We start from the raw sequence: 21305 nt of genomic DNA on the forward strand, positions 1-21305 counted from the left end.
CTAGCTTCCCATTCAGGTCTCGAATTGAACCCACACCTGTGGTTTCCAGCCAAACAAAATACAGGCATATGAGTTATACGTTTACCTCAAGTAGATACACTCCTTGGAGAGAACAGTCATGGGAGAAAGAAGGGGTGCTTATGCACAGGGAGATAGCTCAGGGGGCAGGAGTGTATGGAGGGATGGACACTGGGAAGAGGTAAATATGGGGAGGAAGTGGGAGGGGAGCTGTTACATTGTGGTAACTGGTCAATGACATGAGAGGAAGTATATGTCAACGGCTGTATGGGAAGTGAATTTGCCGTGTAAATCTTCACCCAAATCACAATTTAAAAAAAAAAAAAAAAAGATGTCATGTAGCTTTTGTGACAGTGATATCAATAATTTCCTCTTCTGGTTAGAAAATAGTCCTTGTTCCAGGAAATCTGTAACAAAGTTAATGACATTATTCTAAAAGGGGTCACCATGAGTCAAAATTTACTTGCAGGCAACTCACAGCAACATATTGAGAGGTGGAAAAACATACCTAACTCTCACCAGAATACTAACTAAAATTATACCTAAGTTTTTGAATTCCATTTTACTCTGAGCCTTAACTTTATCATCTTTAAAATAGGACTACTAATACTTACTTTACAAAATTACTGTGAGGTTGAGGTTTAAAGATCATGTATGTAAGTACTCGGCACTTTGTACTGTCAGTAACTAGAAACTGTAATTACTTCTAATCTGATTAAGTAGTCATTGATTTCACTGTTGACCTAAGGAACAAAACTAGGGTGAGGGAACATTAGAATGTAATGATAGAAAAGGCTAGTGCAGAGTTTATAAGATTTTGACCAGTAAAGCTTTGCTCTTAATTTACTTGCCAGTTATTTCTGCTCAGAGTATTACAACTGAAGTGAAAAAATGTACTATAAATTATAATGCCTTATATTTGGAAGACCCCTTGAAAGTTATCTAGTCTAAATTTCTATTTAAAAAAAAAAACCAAATCCACTGCCATCGAGTCAATTCTGACTCATAGCAACCCCCTTTGGGTTTCTGAGGTAGTAAATCTTTATGGAAATAGATTGCCCAGTCTTCCTTCTGCAGAGTGACTGATGGGTTTGAACCACCAACCTTCTGGTTAGCAGTCATATGCCTTAGACAGTACACCACCAGAGCTGCTTAAATTCCTATCCAGTACCAAAAAAAGTCCGTTTTACAATTATCCCAATAAAAGTCATCATCTTAGAAGTATAAGAAGTGATAGTGTGTTCACAGCTATTCAAAAAATAGAGAAGAGTGTTTTTAAAGTCCTGTTTGATAGAAGTCTTCCTCTAAATTTGCTGCTTTGATATGTCCACCTGTTAATGGTAAATATTTTCTTTAAGGTGAAACGATAACTAATAAATCTTACATATGAGAGCCTTTCAGATATTTCTCTCCTTCCAGTCCTGTTCCCTGTCTTAGTTATCTAGTGTTGTGATAACAGAAATACCACAAGTGGGGTGGCATTAACAAACAGAAATTTATTCTCTCGTAGTTTGTTGTTGTTGTTGTTGTTATGTGCCGTCGAGTTAGACCCGACTCATAGCCACCCCTTTTGGGTTTCTGAGGCAGTATCACTGTGGAAGTAGATTGTCCAACCTTCCTTCCGAGGAGTGGCTGGTGGGTTTGAACTGCCAGCCTCCTGGTTAGCAGTCAAGCAACTTAGGCACTGTGCTACCAGAGCTCCCCTCTCACAGTTTAGGAAGCTAGAAGTCTGAACTTCAACCTACCTATAGGGAAGGGCTTTCTTTCTCTCTTTGTTGTCTCACAGTTTAGAAGGCCTTGTCTCCTTTCAGCATCTGTGGGCCTAGCATTCCTTGGAGATTTCCATGTGTCTTGTCATCAGTCTTTTTCTTGGTCTAGGAAGTTCTCAGTGCAGGAACCCTGGGTTTGAAGGAAATGTCCTGCTTCTGGCTCTTCTTTTATGGTGGAGTAGGTCTTTCTCTAGCTCTGGTAGCATAATGCCTAAGGCACTTGACTGCTAACCAGAAGGCTGGAGGTTCAAACCCACCAGCCACTCCTCGGAAGGAAGATGGGGCAATCTACTTCCATAGTGATACTGCCTTGGAAACCCAAGGAGGGGTTGCTATGAGTCAGGTCCCACTCGATGGCACATAACAACAACAGCAGGTCCTTCTCACCTCTGGTCACTTGTTTAATCTCTTTTGTATCTCACTATCTCACGAGAGACTGACTCAAGATACAACCTAATCCTGTGGATTGCACCCTGCCACTAATCCTGCCTCATTAACATCATAGAGGTTAGGATTTGCAATATATAGGATAATTACTTCAGATCACAAAATGGAGGATAATTACATAATATCGAGAATCCTGGCCTAACCAAGTTGACACATATTTTTGGGAGACACATTTCAATCCATAACAGTCTCTTAGAGTCTGTTCTCTACAGCAGAGCCAGAGTGGTCTTTACAAAGCACAGCTCTGATCATGCCTCTTCCCTTGCCATCTGTGACCATTCATCCACTTGAGTATTTCCTGTTTTTCTGTACCTTCTATTAGTCATTAAACAAAAATCCTGATCTGCTCCAGTTCCACACAGACCGATAACTTGTTAGGGAAAGTGGATAATTACTTAATTCAGGTGTACTCTATGTAGCCAGTTTTTAGAATTTTTTTCTCTAAATAAATAATTTCCAATGTTTGTTTTTATTTTCAGTTCTGGATATTTAAAGGCCAAACAGTACATGGAAGAAGAAAACTATGATAAAATCATAAGTGAATGCTCAAAAGAAATAGATGCTCAAGGCAAATACATGGCAGAAGCATTATTACTACGAGCCACCTTCTACCTGCTTATTGGCAATGCCAATGCAGCCAAACCAGATTTAGATAAGGTCATCAGTTTAAAGGAAGCTAATGTAAAGGTACATTTAAAAATGTGTATGAATATATACAAATGAGTGTGTGTGTGTGTGTGTGTGTGTGTGTGTGTGTGAGGGAGAGAGAGAGAGAGAATTAGTAAATAAAAATGTTTGTTATGTACAAAATTTGTCAGCATTTCAGTTGTCATTCTCCAAAAGACTATATATCCTATGAAACTGAAACATAAATATCAGTGATATTCATCTTTAGCTAGCAGAGATATTTTTGTTTTATTTTTTCTTAAAGCACCTGATAACATCAGCCTCCCTTCCTAACCACTACCTGCTGTATTTGGTATTGGACTATATTTGGGTAGTGGTAATGGTGATACAGCAGTGCTATAGATAATGTTGTAAGTAGGCTATAATATGTAGTATCAGCTTATAAAATGTATTTAATAAGAATAAAATCTATTCTAATATATTCTGAAATAAAAAGCCAAGTTCTAAAAATATAATATAGAAATACACTGATACATATGTATACCAAAAGGTTTTGCACTTGTGGTGGCTTTCCATTTTCCAAGTCTTACTAATATATACATAATTATTATTGTAATGAAGATGTAGGGGTCTGTTGTATTACGTGACCTTAAACACCAATTATATTCCTTACTAGTTTGTTAGCATTTCTGTGGTCTGTTTCCTCATTGAATGAAGTGAACTCTGTGAACTCTTTCATCTCCGTATGACTCACACATATTTTGGTGAATACAAAGCTTGTTCAAGGCCTAAATATTTGTTAGCAAATTATCTTAGCATTGTGTAAACAAAAATAGTTTCAACTAGTTGTTTATTTAAAGTACCTTTCAAAATAAGATTGTCAGATTGAAGATACTCTAGTAATACTATCTTTAATTTTTTTATACTGATTTTCCTGATGATTACAAATATTATACTCTGTTGTTACATGTTTTTCTTGGGATTGTGTGTGGCATCTTTTTTGTTTTATTAAGGAGGACATTTTTATGTAGTATTGCTTTGAACAAAATTTTGAAGATGAAAGATATTTCTTCTTGCATGATCATGAGTTTTATTTTACTTTTTTCATATTTCAACAAACATTCTTTATTGTACTGTATGATTTAAGGTATCATTTTTCTCAAGTGACATTCAGACATATGAAAAATAGTTGCATGTGCCTGTAGCCATTAATGAAATTATTCTGTACAAATGGTTACACTTTACCAAGTCATTCATTAAATTAATGAGGGAGACACATTAAAATATTTCACAATCATTATCACGTCCAGCCATATATATGTATATGTATATATGTTCATCAACAGAAAATGTGCCTCAAGAATGAGTTTTAGTTTTAAAAGCAAGTAGAATGCGCCTTACACCATGTACAAAAATTAACTAAAAATGTATCAGAGACCTTAAGTAAGAGCTAAAAGTATAAAACTCTGAGAAGAAAACACAGGAGGACATCATTATGGCTTTGGATTGATTAGTCAGTAGTCCCTTAGGTATGACACCAAAAGCATAAATAACAAATAAAAAAAATAAATTGAATGGCACAATTGAAAGTGTTTGTGCTTCAAAGGACATCAGAAAGAAAGTGAAAAAACAAAACACAGAAGTGGAGAGACTATTTATGTGCAAACGATAAATCAGCCAGAATATATAAAGAGCTCTTAAAACTCAACAATAAAAGGTAAATAACTCAATTGAAAAATGAGCAAAGGATCTGAATAGACATTTTTCCAAAGAAGATATATAAACAGCCCATATGAACATGAGAAGATGTTTAACTTCAAGTGTTGTTGAGGATGTAGAGAAATTGGAATCCTCATACATTGTTGGTGAGAATGTGAAATGGTATAAAAAAAACTCTCACGCAATTAGATCCAACTCATAGTGACCCCTCCTTGGGTTTTTGAGGTAGTATCACTACAGAAGTAGATTGCCCGACCTTCCTTCTGAGGAGTGGCTGGTGGGTTTGAACCGTCAGCCTTCTGGTTAGCAATGACATGCCTGAGCCACTATACCACCAGACCTCCCATGAAGTGGTAAAGCCCTTTTCAGAAACAATTTGGCAGTTCCTCCAAAAGTTATAGAGTTAACAATGACCCAAGAATTCCACCTAGGTATATACCCAAGAGATTCAAAACACACACACACACACACATATATGCATATGGGACCTCTGGTAGCATAGTACCTAAGCCATTTAATGCTAACCAGAAGGCTGGTGGTTCAGACCCACCAGCCACTCCTCAGAAGGAAGATTGGGCAATCTACTTTTGTGGAGATACTGCCTTGGAAAACCCAAGAAGGAGTCGCTATGAGTCAGGATGACTCAGCAGCAGTGAGTTTGGTTTTTGGTTTTTTATACACACACACACACACACACATATATTGCAACACAAAAATGTACGCATGAATGTTGATAGCAGCATTACTCATAATTGCCAAAAAGCAGAAGCAATCCAAATTTTGGCATCAATTGATGAATGGATAAGTGTGATATCAATACAGTGGAGTATTACATGACTAGAAAAGAAATGATTTTTTTTTTTGGCCCCGGTATAGATAAGGTTGCAGTGAATTATTATTTTTTTTTAAATTGTGATTTAGGTGCAAATTTACAGAGCAGAGTTTGTTTTACATTCAACATTTCATGTACGTTTGGTTTCACTTCCCAATTACCATCCACAACCCTAACCCACTCTCCTCCTGTCCCTTCCCAGTATCCAACACCCCCCTTACCCCATCCCGTGCCCCTCATAGTTATGCATTCCTTTGTGTCCTGCATTTGCTCCATGTGAATGTTGCCCCTCTTGTGCCCTGTGGTCAATTGTTCCAAGGGATGCATCTCCATAGAGTGTATGGGTGCATCACCCTGGGTTGAGTGGTCTGCATGTATGTCTTATTTACTGTTGGCCTAAGAGCCAGCCCTTGGGAGTGAGTTTTATTCCAGGCCTGAAGTATATCTGAGGACCATAGTATTGGGGGGTCCCACCAGACTCCATCCGACCAGAAATTGCAGTCATTATTGAAGGAATGAAGTCATGGATGGACATAGAAATTATTATGCTGAATTAAAGAAGCCAGACACAAAAGGCCCTGTAATTTATAATTCTGCTTATATGAAAAGTCCAAAATAGACAAATTGATAGAGACAGAAAGAATTATGGTTTGGCCTGGGGTGGAGTGGTGATGCATGCAAAGTAACTGCTGATGTCTATGAGGTTTCTTTCTGGAGTCATGAAAATGTTCTGAAATTAGGTTCTGGTGATAAATTCACAGTTTTATAAATATACTAAAAACCATTTAATTGTTTGCTTTATAAGATTGAGCTTTATGATACATGAATTATATCTCAGTAAACTTGTTATTTAACAAAAGAGGTAACGATAGATCTTTTCTTATTCTGGGTATGTAGCTTCGAGCAAATGCTCTCATCAAGAGAGGCAGTATGTACATGCAACAGCAGGAGCCTTTGCTGTCTACTCAGGATTTCAACATGGCTGCTGACATTGATCCTCAGAATGCAGATGTTTATCACCACCGAGGACAGGTAAATGAGAATTTCTTAAAGTTTTCTTGTATCACTTCTCCTGTCTGTACACAGAGTGTCACAGTGGTTTACAATTTGGGTTGGCTTTTATTTCATCCCATCTTAAACATTTTATCTTATGATTTTGTATTTGCTTATGAAAAAGAAAAAAAGAAGGCTAAAAATTTTGGCTTGTCATTCAAGTTTCTTTTTCAGGTGTTTCTGCTCTATAGGACTTTCAATTAATACAATATTAATAACCTCTGTTGAGTATTTTACAGTAATGCTAGAATCAGTGGAATAATTTATATGGGCCTCTTGCTAAAGAAGTATACCCTGTATTGTTGTGGTGGTTAAGTTTGTGTGTCAATTTGGCTAGGCCTGGTTGAGTGGCTGGACAGCTGGATTGTTATTCCCCATGGTGAGATTGGTAATTAACTCCATGGTGGAATCTATTGGAGCAGCTGAGTAGCTGCTTTAGGTATGTGGTCTGCTTCTCGTATATAAGCAGCAGCTTTGGGAATGGTCTCTAGGTTATGGCACGCTTGAACCCTGCATGTTGCCGTGTTGTTGTTCAGCAGCCTGCCATGCTCTGCCGATCTTGGGACTTTCAGTGGACTTGAATGGTCTGCCGTGTGGTTTGGTAATAATCGGGACTGTGCCTTTTTACTTGTCAGTCTTGGGCTTGTCAACCTGAGCAGCCAGCAGCTGTCTGAGTGAAGAAAAGCTTCTAGTTCCAGTGGACCAGGAGCAGGAGGCAGAGCTGAAGCCTAAGGCTGAGGGGCTTTCACCCAGCCCATAGAGCCTGGCACTTTTTTTCTTCTTCTTCTTTTTCTTTTAATGCATTTTATTGAAATATAATTTATGTACAGTGAAATACACAAAACTAAAGTGACATGGGTCAGTGCTTTGTTTTGTTTTGTTTTAGTGTTCCCTCCCTTCCCCTCCCACCCCTGGCAACCAACAAAGAAAGTTTCCCTCCATATATAAACCTTAATACTGTATTTGTCTTTCTATCATTGACTTAAGTTCACTCAGCATAATGTTCTCCAAGTTCATCCATATTATGCAGTATTTTGCAGACTCTACATTATTCTTTAGTACTGCATAGCATTCCATTATGTGTATGTACCATAGTTTGGTCATCCACTATTCCACTATAAATCTTAGAGATAAGTCCCTTGCTAGATACTAGAGCCTGGCACTTTGAACTCAGACTTAAAGCCTCCAAACTGGAAGAAAATAAATTCCTGTTTGTTAAAGTCATCCCATTTGTGGTATTTTCTGTTAGAGCAGCACAGAGGTAACCAGAACAATTGTGCAAACAGTAATGCCCCCCCCCCAACAACAACAACAAAATATCCTAGGAATGGAGTTTTATAACAAACATAAGTAGTTTAGTAAAAATATATAATGAAGAAAACATTTTTCAATTACAGCTTTATCTACAGAAAGCATGACTTTATAATCTGCTTGATAATTAAGGCTTTTTGTAATCCAATAAGAAACTCTAGTGGCAAGGTAAAGCATTTGCCTGCTGGCTAAACGGTCAGCATTTTGAATCTTCTGGCTGCTTGACAAGAGAAAAATGTGGCATTCTCATTCTGTAACAATTTACAGCCTTAGAAACCCTATGGAGCAGTTCTTCCCTGTCCTGTAGGGATTTGTGAGTCAGAATTGACTCGATGACAGTAGGTTTGGTTTTCGGGTATTTGTGATTCATTATGGTGGAAAGTGTAGGCTGTATATACACTAACAGAAAAGCTTAAGTTCTTTCTAATGGAAATAGAAGTTTCTTGTTTGGTAGTGATCAAAACTGTAGTGCAGCAAAGATGGTGGGTTTATAATGCTTTTTTAAAAATTGAGACACCAGTTTTAAGTTTTAGGAGCTTTCTTTTAAAATTACAGGATATTCCATAAAAAAGACCAGTAAGCCTGGTGGAATCCCTGAGACTTTGGCCCTTAGTCACCCTTCAAGCCTGGAACTGAGCTCAACTCCATGGTTCAAACTATACACAGCCAAATAGTAGGCAGGCATAGAGGCTGAACAATAGCACAAGGGAGGAATGCGCTCCTGTAATACTTGCCCAAGCAGGGCAGAGGCCAGGCCAAGAGCAAGAAAGGCATGCCTGAAGTCATAGCAGACCTGATTGTCCTGATCAAAGAACTATATCCTGAGCTCCTGAGTATGTTCCTGAACCCAAATTGTAGCCTGTTACTTCCCCAATAAACCACATAATCGTGAGTATAGTCTTGAGTTCTGTGTGGCCATTGTAACCAATTACTGAACCCAGCAGAGTAGTGCTGGGTGCCAGAATTGGTAAAAATGTTTGGAAGGTGGCAGCAATACACCTTGGGCTGTTGATGGTGATTCTGTTTCCCCCTCTTAAGGTTGGAGGAGGTCACAAGATGCCCCCTCCATATCCTTTTTGCAGTTGGGCAAAGTGTTACAAGGTCAGTAGGGCAATACTTGCCCAGAGATGAAGCTCAGAAGCCAGGAATATCCATAGGAAAGGACATGTAATGGTAACCACAAGAAGTGGAAAGAATGTTGTTATATTTAGGGGACTGCATTCAATGTCAAGAAACAAAATATTAATGAACAGTTGAATAGAAAACCAATTTGCTCTATAAACTGACTCAAATCCCAACAGAAAGTTAAAAAAAAAAAAATCCAAGATATGCTAGTCAGTTTCTAGAAAGTAATTCTGTATTGAATAATTGCTATATGCTTATTTGTTGTTGTTATTGTTGTTATGTGCCGTCGAGTCGGCCCCGACTCATAGCGACCCCTCCTTGGGTTTCCGAGGCAGTATCACTACAGAAGTAGGATTGCCCAACCTTCTTATTAGCATTACTAAGTTATGGTAGTAGACAAGAGCACAGTGAGTATTTACCTGGCGTACCTATTTTGAATTACATTCCTCCATGGTTTTTGTTTTTTCATAGCTGAAGATACTTCTTGATCAAGTTGAAGAAGCAGTGGCAGATTTTGATGAATGTATTAGATTAAGACCTGAGTCTGCTCTGGCACAAGCTCAGAAATGTTTTGCATTGGTAAGTACCATTTTCCCTGTAATTTGTAAATACCATTTTTATTTCTCCATGTTAACAAAAATGAGTATCTCATTGTCTACAAAATTTTTCCCTTCCCTATAGGATGGAAAGCATGTTAGCTTAAGGAAAAAGTAAGTGTTATATGTGGATTGGAATATAGCTCCTTTATTTCTCTGGATGTGTTTTGAGTTCATCTGATTTTATGTTCCTCTACCAGCACAATTCCCTGCTTCTCTGCCATAAATCAGTACAAAGAACAAAAACTTTCCGAGGAAATGCTCTTCAGTTACGACACTACATACCTGTTCTTTCATCTTTCCTTTATAATGCCACTTCTTAACACTATACAGAAACACAAAGCTGAAAAGGAAAAATAAGTCCATTTCTAATGAAATGAGGTACTGCCAGTTGGCTCCATAGCCTTGAGTCCTAAAGGAGTTTTCCTTTTAAGAAAAAAAATTGAGTTACAAAGAGTTAAGAATTATGTTATAAATGAAAAAAAAAAGTTATTAGATGAACATGGTTTGTAGCACTTTTAGTAAAGTATATCATGTAAAAATTCCCATTTGCTGTTTTCACTCTAGCTTAAGAGTTTTAACTTCTAAGTTAATGTGCCCTCCTCTAGGTTATTAAGCATCTTGAATCGGTATAGTGCAATAACCTTTGGATTCCCTCTATTGAGATTTTTCTTTTCTTTTTTAAATGCATTTTATTGAAATATAATTTATGTACAATGAAATACACAAAAACTAAAGTGACCTGGATCAATGCTTTTTTTTTTTTTTTTGCATCATTCCCTTCCCTCCCTCCCACCCCTAGCAACCAACAAAGAAAGTTTCCCTCCATATATAAACCTCTTTCCTTGACCCTCCACAACAACGAACTAATACAATATTTGTCCTTCTGTGATGACTTACATCACTAAGCATAATGTCCTCCAAGTTCATCCATATTATGTGGTGTTTTGCAGACTCTACATTATTCTTTTAGTACTGTATAGCATTCCATTATGTGTACGTACCATAGTTTGGTCATCCACTCTTCCGCTATAAATCTTAGAGATAAGTCCCTTGCCAGATAAGTAATTATTAGCAAATATGAATTTGTTGTTGTCATTTTTGTTTTGTGTTTTTTTGTGGTATCGATTTCTTTGTTCCATATAATTTTCTATGCTGAGATCATTTTGTTTATGAATCGTGTTATGACTTCTTTCATTGCTATTGTTTTAGTATTTGCTGAATATTTATGCTGGTCCTCGTTTCTGATGTGAAGGTTTATCATTTTTCTTTGAGGTTACCCTGTGATTTATAGTTTTCTTTCCAAGTTTAGAACAGTCCATTCTATCTTATAATTGTCTTGACTTCCCTACCATCTAGAAGTTCTGTAATGACAGTTTTTCCCCTCTTTTTGGTTTATAGTTGTCCTCATTTGTTGATTGATGTCTCTGGTTCCCTGTTTACAATCTTGTAGGCTTATTTACTTTGGATACTTCCATAGCTGGGTTATATCATCATGTGTGTTAATGGTCAGTTGTTGTTGGCTGTTGTTGCTTCTCTGTCCAAAGGACTCCCTTTAGCATCTCTTGTAAGGTCAGTCTGGTTTTAACAAATTCCCTTAATTTCTACTTAACTGGAAATGTCCTAATTTCACCATCATACTTGAGGGACAGTTTTGCTGGGTATGTAATTCTTGGTTGGAGATTTTTCTCTTTCAGGGTTTTATATATACCATCCCATTGTATTCTAGCCTGCATGGTTTCTGTCGAGAAATCCGAGCTTAATCTTATTGGTTGCCCCTTGTAGGTAACTTTTTGTTTTTCCCGTGCTGCTCTCATGATTCTTTCTTTGTCTTTGGTTTTGCTAAGTTAGGTGATGATATGTCTTGGTGATTTTCTTTTGGGGCCTATCCTGTTTGGGGTTTGTTGAACGTCCTGAATGAATATATTATCATCTTTCATCATACCAGGAAAATTCTCTTCTAACAAATCTTGGACTATTTTCTCTGTGGTTTTATTTTTCTCTTCCTGTTCTGGAATTCCGATTACACATAGATTATTCCTTTGATGGTATCCCACATGAACCTTAGGCTTTCTTCATTTTGTTTTGATCTTTTTTCTGATTTATCTCTTTCCAAAGAAGTGTTCGGGTATTTGCCTTCAATCTCCCTAATTCTGTCCTCCATTGATTCAGTTCTTCTCCTTTGCCCATTCGATGTCTTATCTATTTCTGAAAATTTAGTATTAATCTTCTGGATTTCTGTTTGTAGATTTTGTATCATTTCTGACTTTTCATTTATTTTGTCATTTAGTTTTGTATTTTTTGAAATTGTTCTAGGGTTTTCTCTGTGTTTTCCTTAATCTGTCTCTCACTTCACTGAAGATACCTAAATACAATTCTTTAGAATTCCTTATCAGGGAGTTCCAATGCTGTTTTCCTCAGGAATGTGTTTTGGATCTGTATCCTGGTTCCTTGTTTCTCCTGCTTTATCTTGCTTCTTTGTATAGACTGTGATGCTCTGTTGTCTCCGAGGCATTGTGACATTTTTGTGTTTATATTTAATTGGTGATTGTATGTTGGAGTCCCTTGCCCACGATTTTCATTTTCTTTGTATGTTATCTACACAAGCAGGGTACTGTGCTTCTCTATTCACTAGTTGACAGCACTTACACACTTATAACTGTCTCCTTCCCTGTTGTCAGCCTCTCATATGTCCCTGCCAACCTTGTCAAACAGAGCCTATTCTTAGGTCCCTGGATCTGAATGAGAATGCTATCACTTTAAACTCCAAAATGGTTGCCACTTACAAAGATTCAAAATGGCTGCACCCTCAGTCACTTTAAATATTCAAAATGGCTGCCACTTGTAAACATGCAAAATGGTTGTACCCTCGGTCACTTTAAATATTCAAAATGGCTGTCATGTGTAAACAATCAAAATGGCTGCACCCTCCGGACAGTGGTAAGTCAACAGTTCAGGTTGTCTCCCTCTTTGCTGTTTAGCTTTCTAGTCATAGGCCACGCAGCACAGTCATCTCCTACAGCCCTTGGTGACCAGGGCTGATCTTTAGGTCAATTCTCAGATCCCAACACTACCTGGAAATATTCAGGCTGTTGGTCCCGTCAGAGTAGCTGACAGTCCACAGCTTTGATCATCTCTGTACTCACTGTTTTCGTTCCGGTTTTTCCACTAGTTGGTGCCTAATCCACTTCTGTATGGTTCCTTTCAAAGCTCAGGACTCACTATTGAGATATTTCTTAATAACCCTTTGAGATGCAACATATTATATTAGCAAATCAGGTGATTTTCTGGAAATATTTATGTAATTTTGTATCTTTTGTAATACTATCATTCCATGAATTTTGAGACAGGCCTGTTTTGATCTTTCAAACAGTATCGCCAGGCATATACGGGAAACAATGCTTCACAAATCCAAGGAGCTATGAAAGGTTTTGAAGAAGTCATAAAGAAATTTCCAAGGTGTGCTGAAGGCTACGCGCTATATGCCCAGGTAATTGTGATTTTTCAGTTTTTTTCAGTTGCAGGTCCTTTTTTAAAGAAACACATTTATTTGGCAAATCCTGATGTAGAAATCAGAAGAAGGTGTTTCAGGGTTGCAGCTTCATTGGAAGCAGATAAGCCATGCTTTGTTCCTGCTTTGATTCTCTGGTCTTCCAAGATGGTCCTAAATCATTTCATGAGCAGCTCCTATACACAATTTGGAAACCATGATCTAACGTCATAATTTGGAGAAGCTTAACATTTCCCTCATGACTGCATTTGGATTGGATCTGCAAACAATTCCATAACCTTAGGAAAACTTGCTGTATGTAATTGGTGGGTTAAATATCCATGGAAAGGATATTTTTCTCCCTCTATGTGATGACTGTTCTTTTAAGTGGTTAGAGAGGCTGTAATGGCTTTAGTTTTTCTTTCATCTTTTAAACTAATTAAAAATATTCTGGAAGTATTCCTTAGTTTAGAATTGAAGCTATGGAAAGTAGGATTTAAATTTGAATTATTTTAACTTTTTAATTATATTTTAATTTCTAATTGTAGTCTCATGTCCTAGAAAATTTATTAATTTTAAATCATCCTTTTAAATGTAACTGATTAGCTTTTTACAGCCGCAGTTATATCTTTTCCCTCAAATTATCTTTGAATGATTGTTTTGTCTCTTAGCTTTTAAAGTTGAAAGTTGCTTTTGGTATCTATATAAATAGCCATCTCAATACTATATAGTATCTCTTATATCTCATTTTTTTATTATTATTACAAAGGAAAGGATTTTTCCCTCACAAACCTCACAGAAACAGGAAACGTAAAAATGACCATCCCTGCTAATCTCCTCCCCTTAAACCATTGCTAAGTATGTTTCTTTTGTTTCAAATTTCCTTTATGCCGTCTTTAGACGTAAGAAAAGTTTCTAAAAGATTTGAGCTTTATTTATGAGAAGATTGATTTGTGTTTGATCTATTCTTTTTAGGTCCTACACGTCACTGCATTAGGGATTGAAATTTTGGGGTATGAAACACAACTTAGAAGTTCTTTAACCTCACTTTGAAATCATCTTATCTATTCACTCTGTTCTTAAAATTCCTAGACAAAGTGATAATAAAAAAGGAAACATTAGTTGCTGACTACATGCTCTGTTTAATTATTTACCAAAGCATGTTCTGTGTAATAATTTTATAGAATGTATGAAAGTTAAAATAGGACAACTATAGATTATAATCATGATATGCGTATTAAATGGAGGATACTCTTGGCTTTTGCCTTGCACTAATTAGTAACAAACCAGAAGGTGACGGCATAACCCTCATCGTCGTGGAATTCAGAGGGGCATTTTTGGTGCAGATTTTTATGAGCAGCTAAGAGCAAAGGCCACCAAATAGCTTTTAAAGAAACCAATACTGGGAACAGCTGTTCTGTGGAACTTTCCTAATTGTATATACCCCCATCACTGTGCGTCATTAAACATGGTTTTAACTTGCTTGAACTGTCTGTTCTTCTCATTAGCACTAGCATTAATATAGTCTGTTTACACTAAAATTTCTGTCCTTTGGTCCCTCTTCTAATTTTTTGTTCATTGTGTGTGTGTACACAAACACATATATGTGTGTGTATGTGTGTGTATATATTTTTATATATATATAAAATAGAGAATGTTTATTTATAACAGTGCTACCTTAAAACCCCAATAATTAAGATGTAGCATTTTAAATAAATTTGTATCCCCAAAACACAGTAATTTGGTAATGAATGGATACATAAAGTAAATTTTTAATAAGTATACTTTTAACTGCTTAGGTTGACAGTTATCTTAATATAACTGAAGTATCTCCTCACATAGGCATTAACAGATCAACAACAATTTGGTAAAGCTGATGAAATGTATGATAAATGTATTGATTTGGAACCAGATAATGCCACAACATATGTTCATAAAGGGTATGTATTTTTATGGTTCTGTTTCAGTAAGAAACTGTATTTCTTGTGTGGTAATAAAATGAATTTCCTTTGGTCATTTAAGAAGAGGACTGTGGTAGAGAAGGTATCACTGAGTTATGATATGTGGAGGTTATGCTTAATGCTTGTGGAGGTTTCACTGTTCATTTTACTTATGTTTCATTCTTTTATATATATATATATATATGGGAGCTCTGGTAGCATAGTGGCTGAGGCACTTGACTGCTAACCAGAAGGCTGGCGGTTCAAACCCCCAGCCACTCCTCGGAAGGAAGATGGGGCAATCTACTTCTGTAGTGATACTGCCTCGGAAACCCAAGGAGGGGTTGCTATGAGTTGGGTCCGACTCGACGGCACATAACAACAACAACAACATATATATGTATATATATTGGTAAATGTACTTTAAGTTAAGGTTTTTAATTCCGAATATCCTGTCAAATGTAACTTGTATCGAAAATAAAAAACAGGTAATTTTTCCTATCCTGTGATGATTGCTAGGTGAGTTAGTAATAACATCTAGACTGCTGGACAGTTTGTTTTTGGTTTTTTTTTTTTTAATAAGGAACTTAATACTACACAGCCAGTATAAATTGGGAAGAAAAAACAATTTGATGCTAATTATATATGCTACTTTAATTTTTTGTTTTCCTTGTAAGTTAGATTGTAAATTCATGGAGGATAGGAATTAAATTCCAACTGCTACTGGGCCATGGTCACATCTCACTGCCTTTTTTCACTTACAGTTTACTTCAACTTCAGTGGAAGCAAGATCTGGATAAAGGTTTGGAGCTTATCAGCAAGGCTATTGAAATTGACAACAAATGTGATTTTGCATATGAAACCATGGGAACTATTGAAGTTCAAAGGTACTTCTAGAGAATCTTTGGAAATTTTTGCAGCACCATAGACTTTTATCTTTTCTTTTTTCTCATTACAGTCAATAGCCATTAAAGTTTTAAAGTCTTAATAGAATGTGCCTTTTGAGGCAAGCTTCCAAAACTGGTATTAGTCTTTGTTTCATTTTTCAAATTTAAAAGTCATGCACATAAAAGTTGTTTCAGTCAAGCAAATGAGTTACATTGGGGTAGAAAACTAGCCAAGTTGACAGAAGATCTGGATCCTGCTACAAAGAAGCAAGCAACCAAGTTACTTGGGCAAGATGCTGTATCATAGAGATGATAAAAACCATTATTTCCTTAACGTCCAGGTTGGATAAAATGATTCTTTTTTTTGTAACTCTGACTTCCTGTAACTTCTTGGTTAGTATAAATGTTTTTCAGAGTTGCACTTTAGATCTACCATTAGACAGGTGATAATTATTTATACCATGGAATTTATCGTAGTATACTATCTTTAATATTAGTGCTGTGTTAGAATAGGTACTGAACTTTTGTACTTTGCAGAAACTATTTATTTGACTGTGTAATTGAATAGTGCGGTATACCTGGATTGTTTAAGCTAACAAGGTTACACAGCAGGCCAGTAGTGGAGATAAGGATTTGAGCCCATATCTTACCGAAGCCAAAAGTGCTGTTCTTGCCACTGTCACTGTCTCAGGAACAGGTTCTCTTGATTCCCTATCTTTCAGCCTTTACTGTGCCCTCTCCCTGCTACTGAGTAGGCAGACTGTATATAGATTTATTATGTACTGACAGTTTCTTGTAAATTTTTCTTAACTGCTAATTTGTTAATTTGAAAAAATATATTTTCAGAATAGGATAGGCAGTTCTTATTAATCTTTCTTGAGTAAAGCTGTGGACTTTTCTTAGAATAATGTACGTACAAAAACACTTTACATTTAATTCGAGGTGTTCATAAATATTTGGTTATGGACCCTGATTTAGGGAGTTTGATGGAATTTTGTGTATTGATTGTACTTTAAGAAAATCATTCTAAATCCTACCAGGTAGATAGATAAGGAGCCCTGGTGCCACAGTGGTTATGTGCTCAGCTGCTAACTGAACAGTCTGTGGTTTAAACCCACCAGCCGCTCTGTAGGAGAAAGATGTGACAGTCTGCTTCCATAAAGATGACAGTTTTGGAAACCCTATGGAACAGTTCTGCTCTGTCTTATAGGGTTGCTATGAGTTGGAATTGACTCAGCAACAACAGGTTTGATTTGGTTGGATGGGATGTCATTGAGTGTTAATTGTACTTTAAAGACTCCATGCTAAATCCCACCTTGCAAATGGATAGGCAGGTAGGTAAGTTGGTAAAATTGTTGCTTGTCCTAGGATATAGCAGATGCTTCCCGTCTGCATATACACTCTTTGAAGTTACTGCTTTTTTAAATATCCAGCATGTACCCAAGGAGCCCTGGTGGTACAGTGGTTAAGTGCTTGGCTGCTAACTAAAAGATTGGTGGTTCAACCCCATCAGTTAGTAGCTTCAAGAGAGAAAGATGTGGCAGTCTGTTTCAGTAAAGATACAGCCTTAGAAGCTCTATAAGGTAGTTCTATTCTGCCATATAGGGTCACTGTTAGAGTTGACTTGATGGCAGTAGGTTTTGGGGCATAAGGCCATACATTATAGTAGGAGGTTAAATACTGTCATACCAGAGGTACCTCTTAGGTCTTTGAGTCTAACTGGAATAATTAAAAAAAAAAAAAATTATCATCGACTCAGTCATAGCTACTACCCCTATTGGGTATCCAAGGTGGTAAATCCTTATGGAAGTAGTTGGCCCATCTTCCTTCTGTGGAGCAGCTGGTAGGTTTGAACTGCCAACCTCCTGGTTAGCAGTCAAATGCCTTAGGCACTGTACCACCAGAGCTCCTTAACTAGAATGGAGTAAACATTTAATAAATATTTGTTGTATGGTTACATAAATGCATGTGTATATACATAGCTAATACTAGTTACTTTTAAAGGCTCTTGGTTTTTGGCGGATATATAAAGCTATAGACTGACAGATAAATTAAATCTTACTGGCCAAACATATTCATCTGCTTACTCAATAAATAAATAAAAATAAAACAGATACTAGTTACCAGGCCTTGTCTTTAGTTCTGGGAACTGAAAAATGTCATTAAGGAGCTAATAAGATAGTGCTGTAGGAACTCTGGTGGTGTAGTGCCTAAGGCACTTGACTGCTAACCAGAAGGCTGGCAGTTAAACCCACCAGCCACTCAGAAGGAAGATGGGGCAATATACTTCCACCTAGGAAACCCAAGGAAGGGGGGGTCACTATGAGTCGAAATCAACTTGATGGCAGTGAGTTTGGTTTAGTTTGTTTTGGAAGATAGTGGTATAAACAAATGTATATGGATCTAACTATGCATACAGTAAGAAGCTCTAGTGGCCTAGTGCCTAAGGCATTTGACTGCTAACCAGCAGGCCGGTGATTCAAACCCACCAGCCACTCCTCGGAAGGAAGGTTTGGCAATCTACTTCCATAGTGATATCGCCTGGGGAACCTAATCTGAGGTCGCTGTGAGTCGGAATGGACTCCACAGCAGTGAGTTTGGTGTTCTGGTTTTATACATAGAAAGATAAGTGAACTATAGGGGAATACTGGGAAGGAACACCTAGCTCTGCCTGGTGTAGGGAAAGCAACAATATTTTTCATGAAATTAGATTTAAACAGGGCCTTAGAATGAAGTCTTGACCAGACCATGCAGAGAGCTAATAAATAAACGATATGTGCAGACACAAGTGTATGGTACACTAAGTTACTACAGACAGGTAGGCATGGGGTGAGAATATGGTGGTAAGATAGGAGACTAAGAAGAACGTAGGCTTACACGAAGCTGTGAAGGTAAGGTACTTGAATGTCACTTGGTTCTCTGATATCACATCACTGTTCTCTAAGGAGCCTCTTGATACAGCAAAAAGAAGCAGAACTGTGGAACCAAAAATTGTGATTTTAAATAAGTCATTTAATTTCTTTAGTTCCCACTGTTCTAAATAAAGAATATAAAAAGAGGTTTATAAAGTAGTAATAGTAGCTAACATTCATTGCGTGCTTTGTAAATGCATAGGAACTGTTTTATTGATTATGGAAGAGCCTTTTTATTAGAATTATAGTTGAAACTTAGTGGTTAGACTCCATGTAGCATCAGTTAAAAAACTTCATTGGATATTGTGAAGTGCTTATTGAATCTGAGACTTAAAATTTTCATTCTTTTAGAGGGAACATGGAGAAAGCCATTGACATGTTCAACAAAGCTATCAACCTGGCCAAATCGGAAATGGAGATGGCTCATCTGTATTCACTTTGTGATGCTGCCCATGCCCAGACAGAAGTTGCAAAGAAATACGGATTAAAGCCACCAACATTATAAAGCAGGGAAGGGAGGAAAATGGCCCTCTTTTTAGAAGTTTATCCCCTCTTCAACTGAACCCTACAGACACTGTCATGAACTGTGTTGAATGGTGGAACTTAGTAACTTTGGTGTTGTCATTTGTTACATCTGTTTCATGTTAGGTGTTGTGGGAGTGGCTGTTGAAGGGCGTGTGCAGCGCTGCAGCTTTTATTCCCTGTGCAACAAAAGCTTAAAGCCTGTTAAAGGGTATTACAGTCAAGTTGCAGAGAGTACAAATGATAATTGGCCATGCAAATAAAAACTTTGATTTATTGATGTGGCTTTTTTTTCCCCCCCAAGGGAGGGGGTGGGAGTGATTTTGTTCTGGATGATATTATCTGTCTGTACATGTATGTATGTGTATAATATATGTGAGTGTTTTACAGTACGTTGGTTTTTAAATTAACTTAGTAAGTGCTGTAAAATAGATTTATATTCAATTAATCCCTTTTAATGGATTTTGTGTTTTGAAGAAGACAAAGTTTAAATGGGGATTTTGTTTCAAAGGCAGCAGCATTGAGAGATCCTTTAAAACACTTGTCAGCATGCATACTTCTCTGACTCTGCAGAACTTTAGACTCGCTGGACTCAGTGACAAATGTTAATCCTTTGATCCTCTTCAACTCTAATGCATAATGTACATTGTACTTACAATCCACAATAGCCAGTTTTTATACAGTAAATTACGCAGAAACAAAATATTCTGATTGATACGTGTGCTGGAAAACTGAGTATTTATGAGAGTGGACTGGGCAAGAGGTAGGAGTAAATGGAGGTGTGTTTATAAATGTGGTTATTTCTGTACTAGGTACAGTACTTTTTAGTGTATTTTTAAAGAAAATGCAGGTTTGTTGTGTGTATACCTAACGATGGTAAAAGTGTGACAGGTGGAGATATTTAATGAGCTTAAAATTTCTAATGAAGAAAATGTAGTTCAAATCTTTAAAAGATGTAAATCAGTCTTGGAACCAAAAGCATAGTATTTCCTGAAATGAGAAGTTTAGCGTTTCAGCTATGGCTACATGTGCTTAAGGAATTTTGAGCCAATACTTTCAAAGATATTGAGGACATGTGGAGTCCTTTTTAATTTTGAGGTAACCTTGGTCTCTAAGGCCTAATTTCCCATATCCAGATCTTCACCAGGTATACAGGCAGCAGATATTTTGGGGGGCTTTGTTTTCATTTTATCTTTACCCTATCCCACTTGGAAATCACTTTATGATTTCCAGTTGTCACTTTAATAGACCACCCTCTTGCTTGGATGCTTGATTTTTTGGGGGCAAGGGTATGATTGTGTTCTCAGGATATTCCAGGTTGGGCTGGGGGTATTTAAGTCTGAGTATAATAAGAAAGCAAACCTTCAGTTCTACTTTTCTGGAAATGAAATCTAATTATAGTTTCAGTGTTGGGCATAAAGGAGCATTTTACCCCTCTATAAAAGCGTGCTTTATCCTATTGAAACCAAAAAGATTTTGTCTGCAAATACTATCTTTTTAGAAACTGTTAGACGTGACTCCCTTCCAAAGTCAGTCTGTGGAAAGGGAGCCTCTAACTAACTGGTGGGCTTAATTGGTTAGCATTAAGATAATCTGAGTAATGGAAAGTTAGAAATCTCTGCATTTTAATTCTTAAGTTATGTACCTCCTGTGGTAACCCTTGAATACAGAAATGCTCTGTGTTTCCAAGTGACTTCTGACTTTAAAAAAAAAAAAGTTTTTATTTGCATGGCTCTATTTACATTAATGCTGACTTTTCTTCTACTCTTCTCCCTTATTCCTTGGAGTTGGGTAGAAAAAAAAAAAAAAATACACACACACACAAAGGGAACAGAAGCATGTGCCATTCATTCAATACTATCATTCCAAATCCTCATGGACTATACTGCCTGTTCTGACAATTTTTGAAACTGCACTGAAAGCTGCATCTGTCTGTATCTTTTCCTTTGTAAATGACCTCACATGTAAATTCACCAAATAAATATTCCATTCAAGCTTTTCTATTTATTTTTTTTTCCAATAGAAAGGTGGTTGTTGTTGTCATGTGCCGTCGAGTC

At 37.0% G+C, this 21305-nt stretch overlaps 1 protein-coding gene across 1 annotated transcript in view; it reads left to right on the plus strand.

The window, feature by feature from the left end:
* TOMM70 (translocase of outer mitochondrial membrane 70) overlaps positions 1-19231 on the plus strand; it is a 54745-nt gene extending 35514 nt beyond the window's left edge. The window contains exons 6-12 of the mRNA XM_007945784.2: positions 2714-2921; positions 6310-6444; positions 9373-9480; positions 12871-12987; positions 14830-14927; positions 15692-15814; positions 19078-19231. Coding sequence (XP_007943975.1) covers positions 2714-2921; positions 6310-6444; positions 9373-9480; positions 12871-12987; positions 14830-14927; positions 15692-15814; positions 19078-19231 — 943 coding nt within the window. The remainder of the gene's footprint in view (positions 1-2713; positions 2922-6309; positions 6445-9372; positions 9481-12870; positions 12988-14829; positions 14928-15691; positions 15815-19077) is intronic.
* The last annotated feature ends 2074 nt before the right edge of the window (positions 19232-21305 follow it).

This window comes from Orycteropus afer, unplaced genomic scaffold (assembly GCF_000298275.1).
Source record: "Orycteropus afer afer isolate SDZICR_OR568_19922 unplaced genomic scaffold, OryAfe1.0 scaffold00143, whole genome shotgun sequence".
In the NCBI taxonomy this organism is placed as follows: Eukaryota; Metazoa; Chordata; class Mammalia; order Tubulidentata; family Orycteropodidae; genus Orycteropus; species Orycteropus afer.